The following is a 15,680-nucleotide window of genomic DNA, read 5'->3' on the forward strand; positions in this document are numbered from 1 at the left end:
CAGTGCTGACTGCAAGGGTTGGAAATATAAAGATAGACGTTCTGTAGCAAAAGGAGAGGAGTGATTGACTTTGCAGTCCAGGAGCAGAGGTCCCTGGGACCATCAAGGGAGAAGAGCAGAGAGTGGGATCCTACCCAGAAGAAGCTGTGACGCCAGAGATGGAGGCAGAGACGATGATGTGGAGAGATGGAGCGGTTGGGAACTTTAGACCCAGAGAGGGAGAGGGGCTGTGTGCTGACAACCGGGGGTGGGGCAGGCTTGCAGGGTATATACCCTTTGCTTGGTTGATGATGCATGGAGGGGATTGTAACCATGGCAATGAAACAATATACGATAGAATGAATGTAAAGCTAATGTTTCCCATGTGAACTATCACATAATTTACAATAAAAAAAAAAAAAAAGTTAGGAGACATTCAAACTGTGGTGTTTTGTTTTGTTTTTATTTTAACATGATGAAATTTTTTAAATGTACAATTACATAGCTCTGTCCCCTTGGCCTGTGTAAAGCATAGGGTAACATCAGTGGCCCAGGAACTGCGTTTTGTGTGAAGCCTTAGGTAACATCGGGGGTCCAGGGTTTGCCGCCTACTTGCAGCCTCACATCACTGGTCCAGGGTTTGTGGTGTGGAAGCTGACCCATTCACTGTTCCCCTCTGGACCTAGGCTTCCATCTGGAGCAGTACTTAAGTGAAGTTGCGTTGCAGACTGCTCTTGCCAGCTCTTCAAGGCACTACGCCGGACGGTCCTTCCAGATCTTCCGGGCCCTGAAGCAGCCTCTGTCAGCCCACGCCTTGTCCGACCTGCTCTCGAGATTGGTGGAAGTCATTGGAGAACACGGAGATGAGATCCAGGTATGGAATGCTAGGCCCAGTGCTCTTCCTTCCTCTTTCCATCTCAAAACCTTTCTCTCGTCGATTTTCCCACCATTTGGACGTGCACAATTTCTAACTCTGTTTTTTTGTCTTAGAGGTTGATTTTTTTTAAATAACAATTGTTTTTTTTCAGTGAGGGATGACACAACATTTCGAGTTCCTATTCAATCATTTCTACATAAGTTGATTACATTCTTAACAAGGTGTGAACATTCCCACTATTTCCAGTCTAGTTGCTTTGTTTCCATTCATCTAGCCTCCCTGCCTACCTTCTCATCTTTGTGTTAAAGCAATTGCTGACTGTGTAGTTTCAGGTTGTTGTTGTTGTAAATGTTGTCTCATTGAGTCAGTTTTGATTCATAGCAACCTTATATAGGGTCTCTAAGAATGACTAGTAGGTTTGAACTTCCCACCTTGCAAGTAGCAGTCCAGTGCTTACCCTGCAATGCCTCATCAGGGCATTTGCTGTTTGATTTTTATTTCTTTCTTGTTAGTTTGTTGGGGTTTTTTTCAACTTTTTAATTATGAATTTAAGAGCAAATCTGTTTTCCATCAAGCATTTCATGCACTGTTTGTTTCACCTCATTGATGGCAAGCTCACAGTGGAATGTCCCTCATCCCACGTCCTCCTGTACTTCGTTTCCATTCCTCTTTCTTCCCAACCCCTCTTGCCTTCTGTGGAGTGCGGTGGCTCCATACAATAAGCACTGGATGGTGAACCACAAGGTCTGCAGTTCAAGCCTGCCAGTCACTCCACGGGAGACAGATGTAGCTTTTTGCTCCTGTGAATATCTAAAGCCTCAGGAACTCTATACGGGGTCGCTATGAGTCGGGACTGACTCAATGGCACTTAACAACAACAACAACTTGCCTTCTGAACTCTGTCATTGGGTGATTATTCTAAGGAGCACATAGGTGATTTTTTTTTAGAGGTTGACTTTTTTTTTAATAAAACTATTGAAAATTATTTGTCCTTTTTTTTACTGTTTGTACTTTTTCCTATGACCTTTGTTTCTATATCCTTGTCGATTTATCAGTTAAGTTTTTATTGTGAATTGAGTGATAGTTTACATGGGAGAACTTCAGTTTTACACCATCATGTCATTGCAATGATTATAATCTCTCCGTGCATCATCATTCAACAGTATTTGCTTCTGTTCCTTCTGGTCTTGTTTTATTTTGTTTTGTTTTGTTTTTGGTAGGGGGGATGTACACAAAAACACTCAGGAATATATAATCATTTAAACAACCAAGCCTGCCTCCTGGCCGCCAGCACACAGCCTCTTTCCCTGAGAGTAGAGTCTAGAAGTTGACTCTTACAGTTCCAAAAAATTCACGCCATGTAGATTGTTCTGGAAAGTTGAAAGATGTTCTGTTTGACTCAAGCCAAAATGGGAAAAACCTCTGGTGGCCCTTGTGTTGGGGTTTGCGGGGGGAAGATTGGGGACAGAGGTGTTTGCTTGTATTGTGTTGGTTTATTACCTCCAACCTCAGTGCTGTTATACATGCCCCTCCACACCCAGGCTGAACACCCTCCCTCTCTGTGCAGTTTACCCTCCGGAGACTTAGAGGATCCCGAGAAGAAATGCAGAGTGTAACTTCCTCAAGAATGCCCCTGTAGGTGGACGAGAGACCAGGGAGCTGGGCAGCTTGGAACCCAAGGGCATTAGGGGCTCTGAGAACCAGACCGAGCCCCTCTTTACCATTATAAATGTTCCCACATCCCAGGAAACGTGCCTGCCTACAGCCCCTAATCTCTGGTCCTTCTTCTGGGCCACGGGGCAGACTGTAGGCGATGCCACTGCGTCTCTGTCTTTCCATGCAGTCCACACCACCTCTCAAATGCCCACCACCCCCATCTGCCGGGGGCCACACTGACCCCTTCACCCTCATCCCCATCCTGTTGTAGATGATTTGTCGTAGACACTGGACTTGAGGAAAGAAATCCTGTACGTTTTTCTTCAAGTTCTAAAAGTCCTTTTTTTGTGCTATCCCAGCTAAGCTAGCAATAATGGCCTCACCGTCTCTGTTATTGGAGTAGAATTGGCATTCATAGATGGGATCTTCAAGAAAGTCACAGGAATCAGAAGAGCCGAAACCAAACCCATTGCCACTGAGTGGATTGTGACTCACAAAGACACCTGTAGGACAGAGTAGAACCACCTACGACATCTCCGAGGCTCATCGTTCACCCAGGGAATGGCTGACCTTGCAGTTAGCAGCCCAGCAGCCAAGCCCGCGTGCCACCAGGGCTCCCACTGAAGTTAGAAGCACTAACAACCGCTGACTTTGTGTGTCTGGCAGGGCTACGTCATGGAAGTGCTGCTAACGCTGGAGGCGGCTGTGGATAACTTATCTGACTGTCTGAAGAACAATGACCTGTGGACCGTGCTGTCTCGGTGAGAACCCCACAGCACCATTATGAAATCGCCTCTCCTGTACTGTCTGTTGGGCAGAGTCCAAAGAGCAAGTCTAGGTTTGAGGACCATTTACAATGTGAAAAACATTTATGATGTTTTCTTACATTACAAAATCAGAAGCTATATAAGTGTGTGTGTCTGTGTTTATATATATGTTTGTTTATATATAAATATATGTATATACGGGGGGCTACAAAAAGTTCACAGAAAAATAGAACCAAAAGATAGTGGGATTTTCCATGACCTATCCAAAGCCATATATATATATATATATCTCCACATAAATCTACAGGTTTACTTAAATAATAAAAATTTTAGCAAGAATATTGATAAAGAGCTCTATCTCTTCTGTGTAAGACAAACATAGGAATCATTTTCATAAATTTTTTCTAAGTTCAAAAGCAGTTTTCTTTGGCACAAACATTTACTGGCTTTTTTCTAAATACCTTCATTCCCATTTTTGTTGTTAAGTGTTGTTGTTTAGTGTTGTTAAGTGCTGTCAAGCTGGTTCTGACTCATAGCAACCCTGTATAGGATTTCCAAGGAGCGACTGGGCTTGAACCACCGACCTTGCAGATAGCTGTCTAGTGCTGATCTTACAGCGCTGCACCAAGACTCTGTTCTTTATGTTGTTGTTAAGTACCATCGAGTCAGTTCCGACCCATAGTGACCCTGTATAGGGTTTTCAAGGAGCAGCTGGTGAGTTTGAACCATTGACCTTGAGGTTCAAACCAACCTTGTGGTCAAGTGCTTATCCTGCAGTGCCATACAATCAGTCAGTTAATAGCTTATAGCAGGTTGTACCTATTCTATCAAGGAGTTCTGGTAGCGTAGTGGTTACAAATCGGGCTGCTAATCTCACGGTCAGCAGTTAGAAACTACCAGCTGTCCCACAGGAGAAAGATGAGGCTTTCTGCTCCCGTAAAGATTTACAGCCTCGGAAACCCTATGCAGGATCATTATGAGTCGGAACTGACTCCACGGCACATAACAACAACAACAACCTATCCTATCAGAAATGAATTCATTTTATTATGATTTTTACCCAAATTCAAGCAAAACGTAAACAAAAGACCAGTCAACATGAAGACCAACTGACCATTTCTGTAGACTCTCAGAAAGATCAAGTTAATGATTTTGTTTCATTTGAGGCTTGCTCCTGCTAAATTTTGTTTTACGTCGATACTCATTTAAGAATAAAGAGAAAGAAAATCACTTTAGAAGTAGTATGTCCCAAGAACGGTTCCCCGCCCTCTTGGTCCTCAGCACACAGGGTAGGGCTGACTCTGAACTGAAGCATGTTGAGGTTCTCACGAGTGTGTGTGTTTTTATTCCCAGCTCTTCATCTCCGGATTTAAGCTCCAGCACTAAACTGACAGCCAGCCGGAAGAGTACAGGACAACTCAATGTGAACCCGGGAGCTGCCAGCGGTAACACAACCACTGCAGAGCGCAGCCGACATCAGAGGAGTTTCTCTGTCCCCAAGAAGTTTGGTGTCATCGACCGCTCTTCAGACCCACCTCGAAGTGCTACCCTGGACAGGATCCAGGCTTGCACCCAACAAGGCATCTCCTCAAAGACCAGGAGCTCAACCTCCTTGAAGGACAGTCTGAGCGACCCAACCCACATCAACCACCCAACCAACCTGTTGGCCACCATCTTCTGGGTCACAGTGGCCTTGATGGAGTCTGACTTTGAGTTTGAATACCTGATGGCTCTCAGGCTCCTGAGCAGGCTGCTGGCTCACATGCCGCTGGACAAAGCCGAGACCCGGGAAAAACTTGAGAAGGTCCAGGCGCAGCTCAAGTGGACGGACTTCTCAGGGCTGCAGCAGCTGCTGCTGAAAGGCTTCACATCATTCACCACCACAGACCTGACTCTGCAGCTCTTCAGTCTGCTGACCCCCGTGTCCAGAGTGCCCATGGTGGATGCCTCCCAGACCATCGGTAAAGCCCGCGTGCACCTGCTCTCTCGCACGTTCTGGTGGTGCTGTGTCTCTGTGTCGAGTGATGAGGTCACGTGGGCCTCCTGTTTTTAACAAGGAGCCCTGGTGTCACATGGTTAAGCACTCCTCTGTGAACCAAAGGGTCGGTGGTTTGAACCCACCCAGTGGCTCCACAGGAGAAAGCTCTCGGGATCTGCTCCCATAAAGATGACAGCAAGGAAAACACTATGTGGCAGTCCTGTTCTGTTCTGTAGGGTTGCTGGGAACTGGAATCGACTCGATGGCTCAACAACACCACTGCTTCTTACAATTCCACTTAGACATGCTTCCTTGGGAGCAGTATTTCCCCCCTTTAAAACTTCATAAAATCTAAGGCATGATTATTTCAATCATTGATGATATTTTTAAGGCAATAGCATGAAGAGAGCATAAGAAATCTATAAGGCGTTCGTTATTTCTTTCCAGATGAAATTGCCAATACTGTTTGCTCCTTCTCTTGATAAATTTTGTACACCTAATTCTCACTGGCCATCTCATGTTACAACAGCAGTTGAAACTCTGCTATCTGACTATTTTGCACATTCCCAGTGTCCATGAGGCATGAGACTAGAGTAGTCTGTCTGTGGTGGTTCAGGTTATGTTGTGCCAGCGTGAGTGGCCTGTGATTCTCTGCAGTCAGGCTGTTATGTGGTGATGTGGCTATAACCGTTTGTCATCTGATTCGTTGTCCTCTGTCTTGTGATCTGAAGTCATTATCCTCCTTTTTTTTCATCATACTGATTTTCACCGAATGGCCTGGTCTTTGGAACCACGTCAGTGAGTGAGGGATGGAAGAAGAGATACTTTACCTCTTACATCTTAACTCCCGAATCTTTCTTTTCTTTGCCTTTCTTTACCTCTTGAAACCAACTGCTGTTGATTATTGTCTTAAATGAAGACAAAGCAGATTTGTAATGCTGTGACATGTGGTCCAGAATTCTTTTCATGAAGCTAGAGCCTAACACTGTGTACTTAGTAATCCATCATCAGTGGGAGAGTTGGTTCCCTACATGAGTGAAACCCGAAAGTGGTTGGTCTACTTCCTTTAAGTGATGGTGGTGGTTGTGTACCATGGAGTCGGTTCCGACCCATAGCGACCCTGTCCAGGGTTCCCGAGGCTGTAAATCTTTACAGGAGCAGAAAACCTTATCTTGTTCCTGTGGAACAGCTGGTAGTTTCAAACTGCTGACCTTGCGGTTCACAGTCCGATTCGAAACCACTACGCTACCAGAGCTTTCCTTAAAAATTTGCTTTTGATTAAAATTCCCAATTAATGCTTCTGTTCATTTTTATCTGCTTTTTAGACTCTGTGCCAGTTATCCTTAGTCAAAACCAACCCTTGGCAGAGGGCCGTTGGTGGTGGTGTTGGGTTCATTTTCAATGCATGGTGACCCCGTGTGACAGGGTATAAGGGCCTCAGAGTTTTGAGGCTGTGATCTTTATGAGAAGGAGAGCTGGTGGCACAGTCTTTCAGGTGCTTGGATGCTAACTGAAAAGTCTGTGCTTCAAACACAACAGCCAATCCACAGGAGAAAGTTGTGGCTGTCTGGGAAGTTGGCAGCCTTGGAGACCCTCTGGGGCAGTTCCGCTCTGTCACATGGGGGCGCTGTGAATCAGAATCAACTCAGTGTCTACGGGATTCATCTGTTTGAGCAGACCACCAGACTTTTCTCCCCATAAGTCACTGGCTGGATTCCAGCAGCCCCTGTTTCAGTTAGCAGCCAAGTGTTTCACTGTAACACCACTGGGACTCCTTACCAAGAGGGATGCTGGACCTTAAAATTCCCAGTCCACTCCATTGTCTCCTTTAAAACTGGTGCCGCTATGATAGTAGGTCTTTCCTGGGTTTATGTTAGCATATTAAAGTGCTTCCTAAAGTCAGCCTTTTGTCACCTCAGAATAGAGTCTATATTGTATCTTCTTTAGCCATTAACAGCTAAAATGTGCCCAGTATCCATCTGTGTTCATTGTCTCTTCTCCATTCAGGGTTTCCGCTGAACGTCTTGTGTCTCCTGCCCCAGCTGATTCAGCATTTTGAAAATCCCACTCAGTTCTGTAAGGACGTGGCAGAACGCATCGCTCAGGTACGGGTTACAGTCCTGCCCTCAGATGGATCGATACTGGCCTTTAGGAAGACCTGAGGTCAGGCTGAAATTTCCAGGCACAGGGAGGGCAACCGTTTTCACAAAACCTGAAAATAAAAACTGGTATCGTTAAAGGGTCTGGAATGTTGATGGGTGGAGCCCACTCTGTCACATGGGGTCTCTGTGAGTCTGAATCAATTTGGCAGCCGTGGGATTTGGTTTATAGGTAGTAATGTATGAGGCTGTGTCAAAAAGTATTGCTAACAAATCACCGAAAGCGTTACTAAACAAAAATATCAAAATGTGAAGTTCCTATTTCTCCACATATCTTCTGTCTACGTGTGTCTGTTTTCATACTGTGGCGGCTTCACCCCCAGAGTTTCAAATCCCAGCAGGGTCATCCATGGTGGTTAGGTTTCAGCAGCGCTTCCAGACTACGACAGGCCAGGAAGAAGGACAAGGTGGTCCACTTCTGAGGGGTTATGAAGAGTAGCAGAACATTGTCTGATACAGCGCCAGATTGATACATTGTCTGATAAATGAGCCCATCAGGTTGGAAGTCACTCAGAACACGACTGGGGAAGAGCTGCCTCCTCAGAGTAGTCAGCCAGAAGGATGTGGATGCAGCAAAGCTTTCTGGACCTTCATTTGCTGATTGGACATGGCTCAAAATGAGAAGGAACAGCTGCAAACATCCATTAATAATCAGAAAGTATGGACAATAGGAAGTTGTCAGAAATGAAATGGAACGTATAAAGATCGATCCCCTAGGCACTAGTGAACTGAAATGGACTGGTATTGGCCTTTGTGAATCAGACAATCATATGGTTTACTATGCCAGGAACAACACATTGAAGAGGAATGGCATTGCATTTATCAATGCTGTCTGTGATAGGATAATATCCATATGCCTACAAGGAAAACCAGTTAATACAACTTATTATTCAAATGTACTCACCAAAGCCAGTGATGAGGAAATTGGGGAATTCTACCAACTTTTTCAATCTGAAATTGTTCAGGCTTGCAATCAAGATGTATTGATAATTACTGGTGATTGGAATGTGAAGGTTACAAACAGAAGAAAGATCAGCAGTTGGAAAATATGGTCTTATTGAAAGAAAAGATGCTGGAGATTGCATGATAGCATTTTGCAAGACCAACAACTTATCCATTCAACAACATAAACAGAGACTGTGCATGGGAACTTCACCAGCTAGAACACATAGGATTCACGTTGACTCCATCTGTAGGCAGGAGCAATGGACAAGCTCCATCTCATCAGCCAAAACAAGGCCAGGGGCAGCCTATGGAACAGACCATCAGTTGCTTATATGCAAGTTCAGGTTGAAGCTGAAGAAAGTTAAAACAAGTCCACAACAGCCAAAATATGACCTTGAGTATATTCCACCTGAATTTTTAGACCATCTCAAGAACAGATTTGATGTATTAGAAGCAATGATGGAAGACCAGCGGAGCTATGGGATGACATCAAGAGCATCAAACAGGAAAAAAACAAAAGATAATTTTAAAAATAGGAAAGAAAGAAAAGACCAAAGTAGATGTCAGGAAAGACTCTGAAACATGATCTTGGACATAGTGAAGCTAAAGCGAATGGAAAAAATGGTGAACTAAGAATGCTGAACAGAACATTTCAAAGGATAGCTCAAGAAGACAAAGTCAAGTATTATAATGAAATGTGCACAGTCCTGGAGTTAGAAAACCAAAAGGGAAAAACATGTTCAGTATTTCTCAAGCTAATAAAACAGAAAAAAAAAACCTGAATTCCCAACTTGCAACACTGAAGGATTCAATGGGCGAAATACTAAATGATGCAGAAAGAAATGTTCCACAGGGTAGCGTATGATCGAGAAGCGATAATGTTGTAGGAAGAAGTCCAATCTGCACTGATGGCATTAACAAAAATCAAGGATTCAGGAACTGACGGGATACCTGCTGAAATCTTTCATCAAACTGATGCAGCACTGGAAGCGCTCACTCATCTATGCCAAGAAGTTTGGAAGACTGCTACTTCACCAACTGACTGGAAGAGCTCCATATGTGTGTCTATTCTAAAGAAGGAGGAGCCAACAGAAAATCACATTGAATGGTTGCAATAGCACATCAGCAGAGAGCAGTAGACGTTCAAGCCAGATTCAGAAGTCAAGGAATAAGTGTTATCATTGCTGACGTCAGATGGGTCTTGACTGAAAACAGAGAATACTAGAAAGATGTCTGCCTGTGCTTTATTGACTATACAAAGGCCTTCGACTGTGTGGGTCACATTGAGAAGAACCGCAACTGGAGAACTCTTGATTGAGCTCATGAGGAACTTGAACATAAACCAAGAGGCAGGTGTTCAAACAGAACAAGGGGACACTGAACGGTTTAAAATCAGGAAAAGGTATACACCAGCGTTGTATCCTTTCACCTTCCTTATTCAATCTGTATGCTGAGCTCATAATCCCTGAAGCTGGATTATATGAGAAAGAATGTGGCTTCAAGATTGGAGGAAGACTCATTAATAACCTGCAATATGCAGATGACACAACCTTGAAGCTGAAAATGAAGAGGACTTGAAGCACTTGCTTACGAACATCAAAGACTACATAGAACCTTCAGAATGGACTACAACTCAATGTAAAGGGAACAGAAGTCCTCACAACCAGCAAACACCACCATGACACATGGAGAAGAGATTGAAGTTGTCAAGGATTTCATTTTACTTGGATCCATAATCAATACCCATGGACGTATCAGTCAAGGAATCAAATGCTTATTGCATTGAGCATATCTGCTGCAAAAGACCTCATTAAATTTTTTTTTGTTTTTAATGTTTCATTGTGAATTATGTGATAGTTTACATGGAAGAACATTAGTTTTACATTCCTCATTAAACTTTTAAAAAGCAAAGATTATAAATGGTTAGTCACTCTGAAGACTAAGGTAAGCCTGAACCAAACCCTGGTATTTTGAATTGCCTCATATGCATGTGAAAGCTAAACAGTGAATAAGGAAGATGGGAGAAAAATTGATAAAGTTGAATTATGGTGTTGGCATAAAATATTGAAGATACCATGGACATCTGGAGGACCAAGCATATTTGTCTTAGAAGAAGTATAGCCAGAATGCTGCTTAGAAGCAAAGAAGGCAAGACTTCGTCTCTCATACTTCAGACATATCAGAAAGGACCAATCCCGGGAAAAGGACATCATGTTTGGTGACATGGAGGTGTAAAAAGAAGAAGACCCCCAATGAGATGGATTGAACAATGGCTGCTCCAGCAATGGGCCCAAACAGTGGTGAGGACTGTACCAGGCTGGTAGTGTTTCCTTCTGTTGTGCGTTAGGGCGCTTTGGGTCAGCGCAGACTCAACGACACCCGACTGCATGTCTATACATTTCCCAGGGTGGCGTTTCCATCTTGAATCGGGCTACTAACCTCAAGGTTGGCAGTTCGAAACTACCAGCTGTTCCATGGGCCAAAGATGAGGATTTCTGCTCCTGTAAGGATTTATAGCCTCAGAAACCCTGTACAGGATTGCTAAGAGTCAGAACCGACTTCATGGTGCTTAACAACAACAACAACCCTTCCTCAAAATATTTTTTACCCTTTGATTTACACCACATCAAAACAGCTGTTTGGCTGTCTTCAAGGGACTCAAATCATGTTCCTTTGAGTCTGAAGAACAGAAATAAGTCTGAAGAGGCAAGAGGAGAGCTTGTGGGTGGGGTAAGGTTTCCCTTTGAGGACAGCCCTTGCTACCCTTGAACAATGACCAGATGCATTGTCATAATGGAAACACATTCTTTGCACTTCTCCTGACCTTTTTCTCGCCAATGCACTTTTTGATTGTTTGAATACGTCTTCCTAATAAACCCTGGTGGTCATTCTGTGACCTTTGAGAAAATCTACCAAGACTCCCTTTTTTGACTTCCCCCTAAAACATTCACGATGATCTTCAGAGCTTCCCTTTCTGAATTGAATTAACTGGCCTAGCGGGTCCCCTCAAAAGCTACTGTTTTGACTAGGCCTTTATTTTGAAGGCCCCCCTACAAGACCAAGTGTGTCACTGCTAGAACTTGACTGCAGCCCTCTGTGGGTCACAGAGACATGGGTAGTCGTGTTTTGTGTGGAAAAAACTAGAACTCTGGTAGCAATACTCTTTGACTGACCCTCCCACGTCCTGGGTGGCTGACACAAAGGCCCTATGTTTGTTGCATGCGCGAGAAGGCAGGGGGAGGGCGTTGGTGTGACTCCTACGCTAACGAGGGGTATCGAGGTAGCATTTCTACAAGACAGAGGGGTTTCCGGGCTGCCAAGACTTACCTGCAGAGTTGCTAACATGGCCCCCTAGTCTCCAGGCTGCTCCATCCCTGACTGGTGTTCTCACCTCACAAGGTCTGTTTGGAGGAGAAGAACCCCAAGCTTTCGAATCTCGCGCACGTGATGACTCTGTACAAAACTCACAGCTACACCAGAGACAGCGCCACCTGGGTCAACGTCGTCTGCCGCTACCTCCACGAGGCGTATGCTGACATTACGTTGAACATGGTGACGTACCTGGCGGAGGTGAGCTTGCAGATTAAGGATGAGCTCTGGTGTGGCGTCCCTGGCTATAGTGTGTACACACTCGTCCCATGCCACCATTGAGGTCAGTCCGACTCCTAGCAACCCTACAGGGCAGTGTAGAACTGCTCCACATGGCCTCGTGGTCTCCCAATGTTTCAGCCTCGGCACCACCACCCAGTAACTGAAACAGATTAATAGTTTGTGATCTCTGCCCTGTCGTGTCGCTGTGGGCTGGAATCGAATCGATGACCGTTAGGGGGTGTCGGTACCCCCTATGGAAATCCTAGCATTTCTCTCAGTTCCTGGAACAGTTTCTAAAAAATACCCTTACTGTTTCAAAAGACATGAGCATTTTTAACCCATTTGCGAAATAATAACTGGAACATTGTACATTGTCATTTCTGCTTTTCTGACAACTGATAATGTTTGGTGCTTTTCTTTTTTACAAGCTTGTTGTTGTTGTTGTTGTTGTTGTTGTTGTTGTGAAGTACCGTCAAGTCAGTTCCAACCCATAGCGATCCTGTATAGGATTTCTGTTAAGCAGTCAGATTGAACCACTTACCTTGCAGTTCAAACCGACTCTGCAGTCCAGCGCATTAACCCGGAGCACCACCTCAGGACTCCTGTTATAAGCTTACTTTGGTCTATTTAGAGCATGGACGTTGTATTCGTACATTCAAACCTACCCCACTGTCTCTGCTCCATACTGCATGTTGTCAGCATCCTGAGGAAATAAGCCTGGTGATGCAGTGGTTAAGCACTTGTATGTTTACCACAAAGTCATTGGTTCAAACCCACCAGCTGTTCCACAGGAGAAAGACCTGGCGATTTTCTCCTGTGAAGAGGACCGCCTAGGAAACCCTCTGGAGCAGTTCTACTGTCACATGGGGGCACTGTGAGTGGATGATATATAAGAGTATATTATACAAGTATATAAGGAGCTCTGATAGCATAGTGGTTACGAATTGGGCTACGAACCTTAAGGTCAACAGTTCAAAACTACCAGCTGTTCCATGGGAGAAAGATGAGGCTTTCTGCTCCCATAAAGATTTGCAGCCTCAGAAACCCTGTACAGGGTCGCTATGGGTCAGAATCGACTCAACAGCACTTAACAACAACAACCTACGAGTATATAGTGACACAATAGACGACAGCCTAGGAAACCCTGTGGGACAGTTCTACTCTGTTACACCAGGAGGCGCTGTGAGTGGATGATCTATAAGAGTATATACCAGTATATAGTGACACAATAGATGACAGCCTAGGAAATCCTCTGGGGCAGTTCTACTCTGTCACATGGGGGTGCTGTGAGTCAGAATTGACTGGATAGTACCCAACAACAACAACAACTTCAGGAAAACGGTGCTCATAGATACTGAGAACAGAGCCTCTGGGTGACCTCCTCCTGGTCTCGTCCTTGCGCGGGTCTCAGTTGCTGGAGAAGGGCCTTCCGAGTATGCAGCAGTCCCTGCTCCAGGTGATGTGCAGTCTGCTCAGCTACGTGGATTTGTCCCTCATTCCTGTGAAGCAGTTTAACCTGGAGGTTCTGAAGACCATTGAGAAATACGTACAGGTGAGTTGTATTGGAATGGCTTTCTTTACAGATAGGAGATGGAGGCCCCACACATAGCCTGGACTCATTGTGCATCTGCAAAGCCGAATGGGTATCATGCCACCCTCCATAGAGTGGGCGGGCAGACTGGGAACAAGGTCCAAGCAGGTACGGTGTTCCACAGTCAAACACAGGCCAGCAGCTGACCTCCGTGGGAGGCCACTCAGTGGGATTTAAGGCCAAGTGTCTTCTCAGGGAAACCTCCGGTTTTGCTCTTTAGTCCTTCACCTGATTGGATAAGGCCCACCCGCATTTTCAGGGGTCATCTCCTTGACTACTGATGTAACATATGTACATCTACATTAACCTACATCTATGGAATTCCTTCCCAGCACCACCTAGACTAGTGTTTGATGAAGGGACAAGACAATATAGTCTAACCAAAGAGTCTTGGTGGTGTGAGGTGGTCAGCAGCTCAAACCCACCCACTGATCTTCAGGAGAGAGATGAGGCATCTTCAGGACCCTTAGGGAGAAGCTCTCCTCTGTTCCAGAGGGTTGCTGTGAATTGGAATCCACACACAAGACCTGGAAGATGGCACCCTCTTCTGCACATCTCATGTGCTCCTGTCTCCTCTGGCATGTGCACTGTGAGCTCTAGCGTCCTCTCTTCAGGGTCCAGGGAAGTGCCATCGTCGTGCGATGTTCACTTTAAACAATCCTTTCCAGCTTCCCAACACCCATCCTGTGACTTGCAGAAATTCTCCCAGGCTCACAAGATTCCAAGCATTCCTTCACTTTCCCTTCAAACAGTGTTGTTCAGAGACACAGGGTAGACATTCTTCACAGAAGCCCCAAGACTCTGGTCTTTAGTCTCCCTTCAAGGCTGAAACTCACCCTCTGTGGGTCATCTTTCAGCCAAACCACAGCCTGTAAGGTGAATGACACACTCCTCAGAACAACGCCATATGGGATCTGAAGGCCAGTGCTTGCCCTGGAGAAAGCTTCAAAGGCAGGAAGGGATAGGGGAAAGGATGAATGGAAACAGGAAATGCAGGCAGCATGGAGGGAGAGTGCTGTTGATTTGCAGAGATTGGAAGTCAGTTACTGTCATGAATCAAAATGTGTCTGAATTGCTGAATGGAAAACCCATCTTCTCTGGAAACTTTCACTCAAATCACAACAAAGAGTTTAAAGAAAAAGACGCCTTCTAGGGTGGTTCTGCTCTGTCACATGGGGACACTGGCTCAGAACTCACTTGAGGGCACCCATAAACTATTGAAATGCATTGGAGACTTATTTCCAAATTGGGAGAGTGTGGCATTGGCAAAAATGTTACCTCATTATTTTTAAACTTCATTTGAATACAAAGTGGATCATTTTTTAGACTTTATTTCCTAAATGCAGTGCATCTTATAAATTGTCTTTGTACGTTATTTTCATTTTACTTATCAGGAAGGTTTTCTGTGCAATTCTAAATGAATGAATTCTGACTGGATTGAATAAATTCCAGCAGACACTTTCAGAAAAATCAAGTCATGTCTCACCGCCGACTGTTTTTCCTGCAGAGCGTACACTGGAGAGAGACTTTGAATATCCTAAAGCTGGTGGTCTCCCGATCGGCCAGCCTGGCTCTGCCTTCTTATCAACACAGCGACCTTTCCAAGATAGAAATCCATCGAGTGTGGACCAGTGCGTCTAAGGAGTTACCGGGCAAAACGTTGGATTTCCACTTTGATATTTCAGAGGTACGCGCTGTGAAACCTGCTTCTGGGGTGTGAACATGCATGGCTGAGCTCAGAAGACGTGGTCTTGGGGAGCAGAGGCTGCTTCTTTCTAAATGCATTTAAAATGAAGACTTCTAGGCCTACCTTGGAGTCCCTGAATGGTGCACACAGTGGGCTAAGCACTGAACTGCTAACCCAAAGGTTGACAGTTCAAACCCACCAGCCACTATCTGGGAGAAAGATGAGGCTGTCTGCTTCCATAAGGAAGAATAATTCACTGGCTAGAGGGTTTGTCGTTGTTGTTAGGTGCCATGGGTAGGCACCTGTTAACTTGGGTGACAGGGAGGGCAATATACAAGAAGAGGGAGGCTGACAGATGATGCAGACAGATGAGGACACAGAGGAGGTGTGCAAAGGTTAATAGAGATAAATGGTGATGTGTACACAACCTTAGAACAGCAGTGTTCTGAG

General features: G+C 44.9%; 1 protein-coding gene across 1 annotated transcript in view; it reads left to right on the plus strand.

Annotated features, from left to right (window-relative positions):
- Window positions 1-15,680, plus strand: part of FRY (furry homolog (Drosophila)) — a gene marked incomplete at its 5' end in the record, with an annotated part of 88,108 nt that overhangs the window by 15,909 nt on the left and 56,519 nt on the right. Inside the window, 7 exons of the mRNA XM_006877848.1 lie at window positions 666-853; window positions 3,179-3,273; window positions 4,633-5,240; window positions 7,265-7,362; window positions 11,761-11,931; window positions 13,364-13,504; window positions 15,051-15,230. Coding sequence (XP_006877910.1) covers window positions 666-853; window positions 3,179-3,273; window positions 4,633-5,240; window positions 7,265-7,362; window positions 11,761-11,931; window positions 13,364-13,504; window positions 15,051-15,230 — 1,481 coding nt within the window. The remainder of the gene's footprint in view (window positions 1-665; window positions 854-3,178; window positions 3,274-4,632; window positions 5,241-7,264; window positions 7,363-11,760; window positions 11,932-13,363; window positions 13,505-15,050; window positions 15,231-15,680) is intronic.

The sequence above is a fragment of the Chrysochloris asiatica genome, unplaced genomic scaffold (genome assembly GCF_000296735.1).
Source record: "Chrysochloris asiatica unplaced genomic scaffold, ChrAsi1.0 scaffold00638, whole genome shotgun sequence".
Classification (NCBI taxonomy): Eukaryota; Metazoa; Chordata; class Mammalia; order Afrosoricida; family Chrysochloridae; genus Chrysochloris; species Chrysochloris asiatica.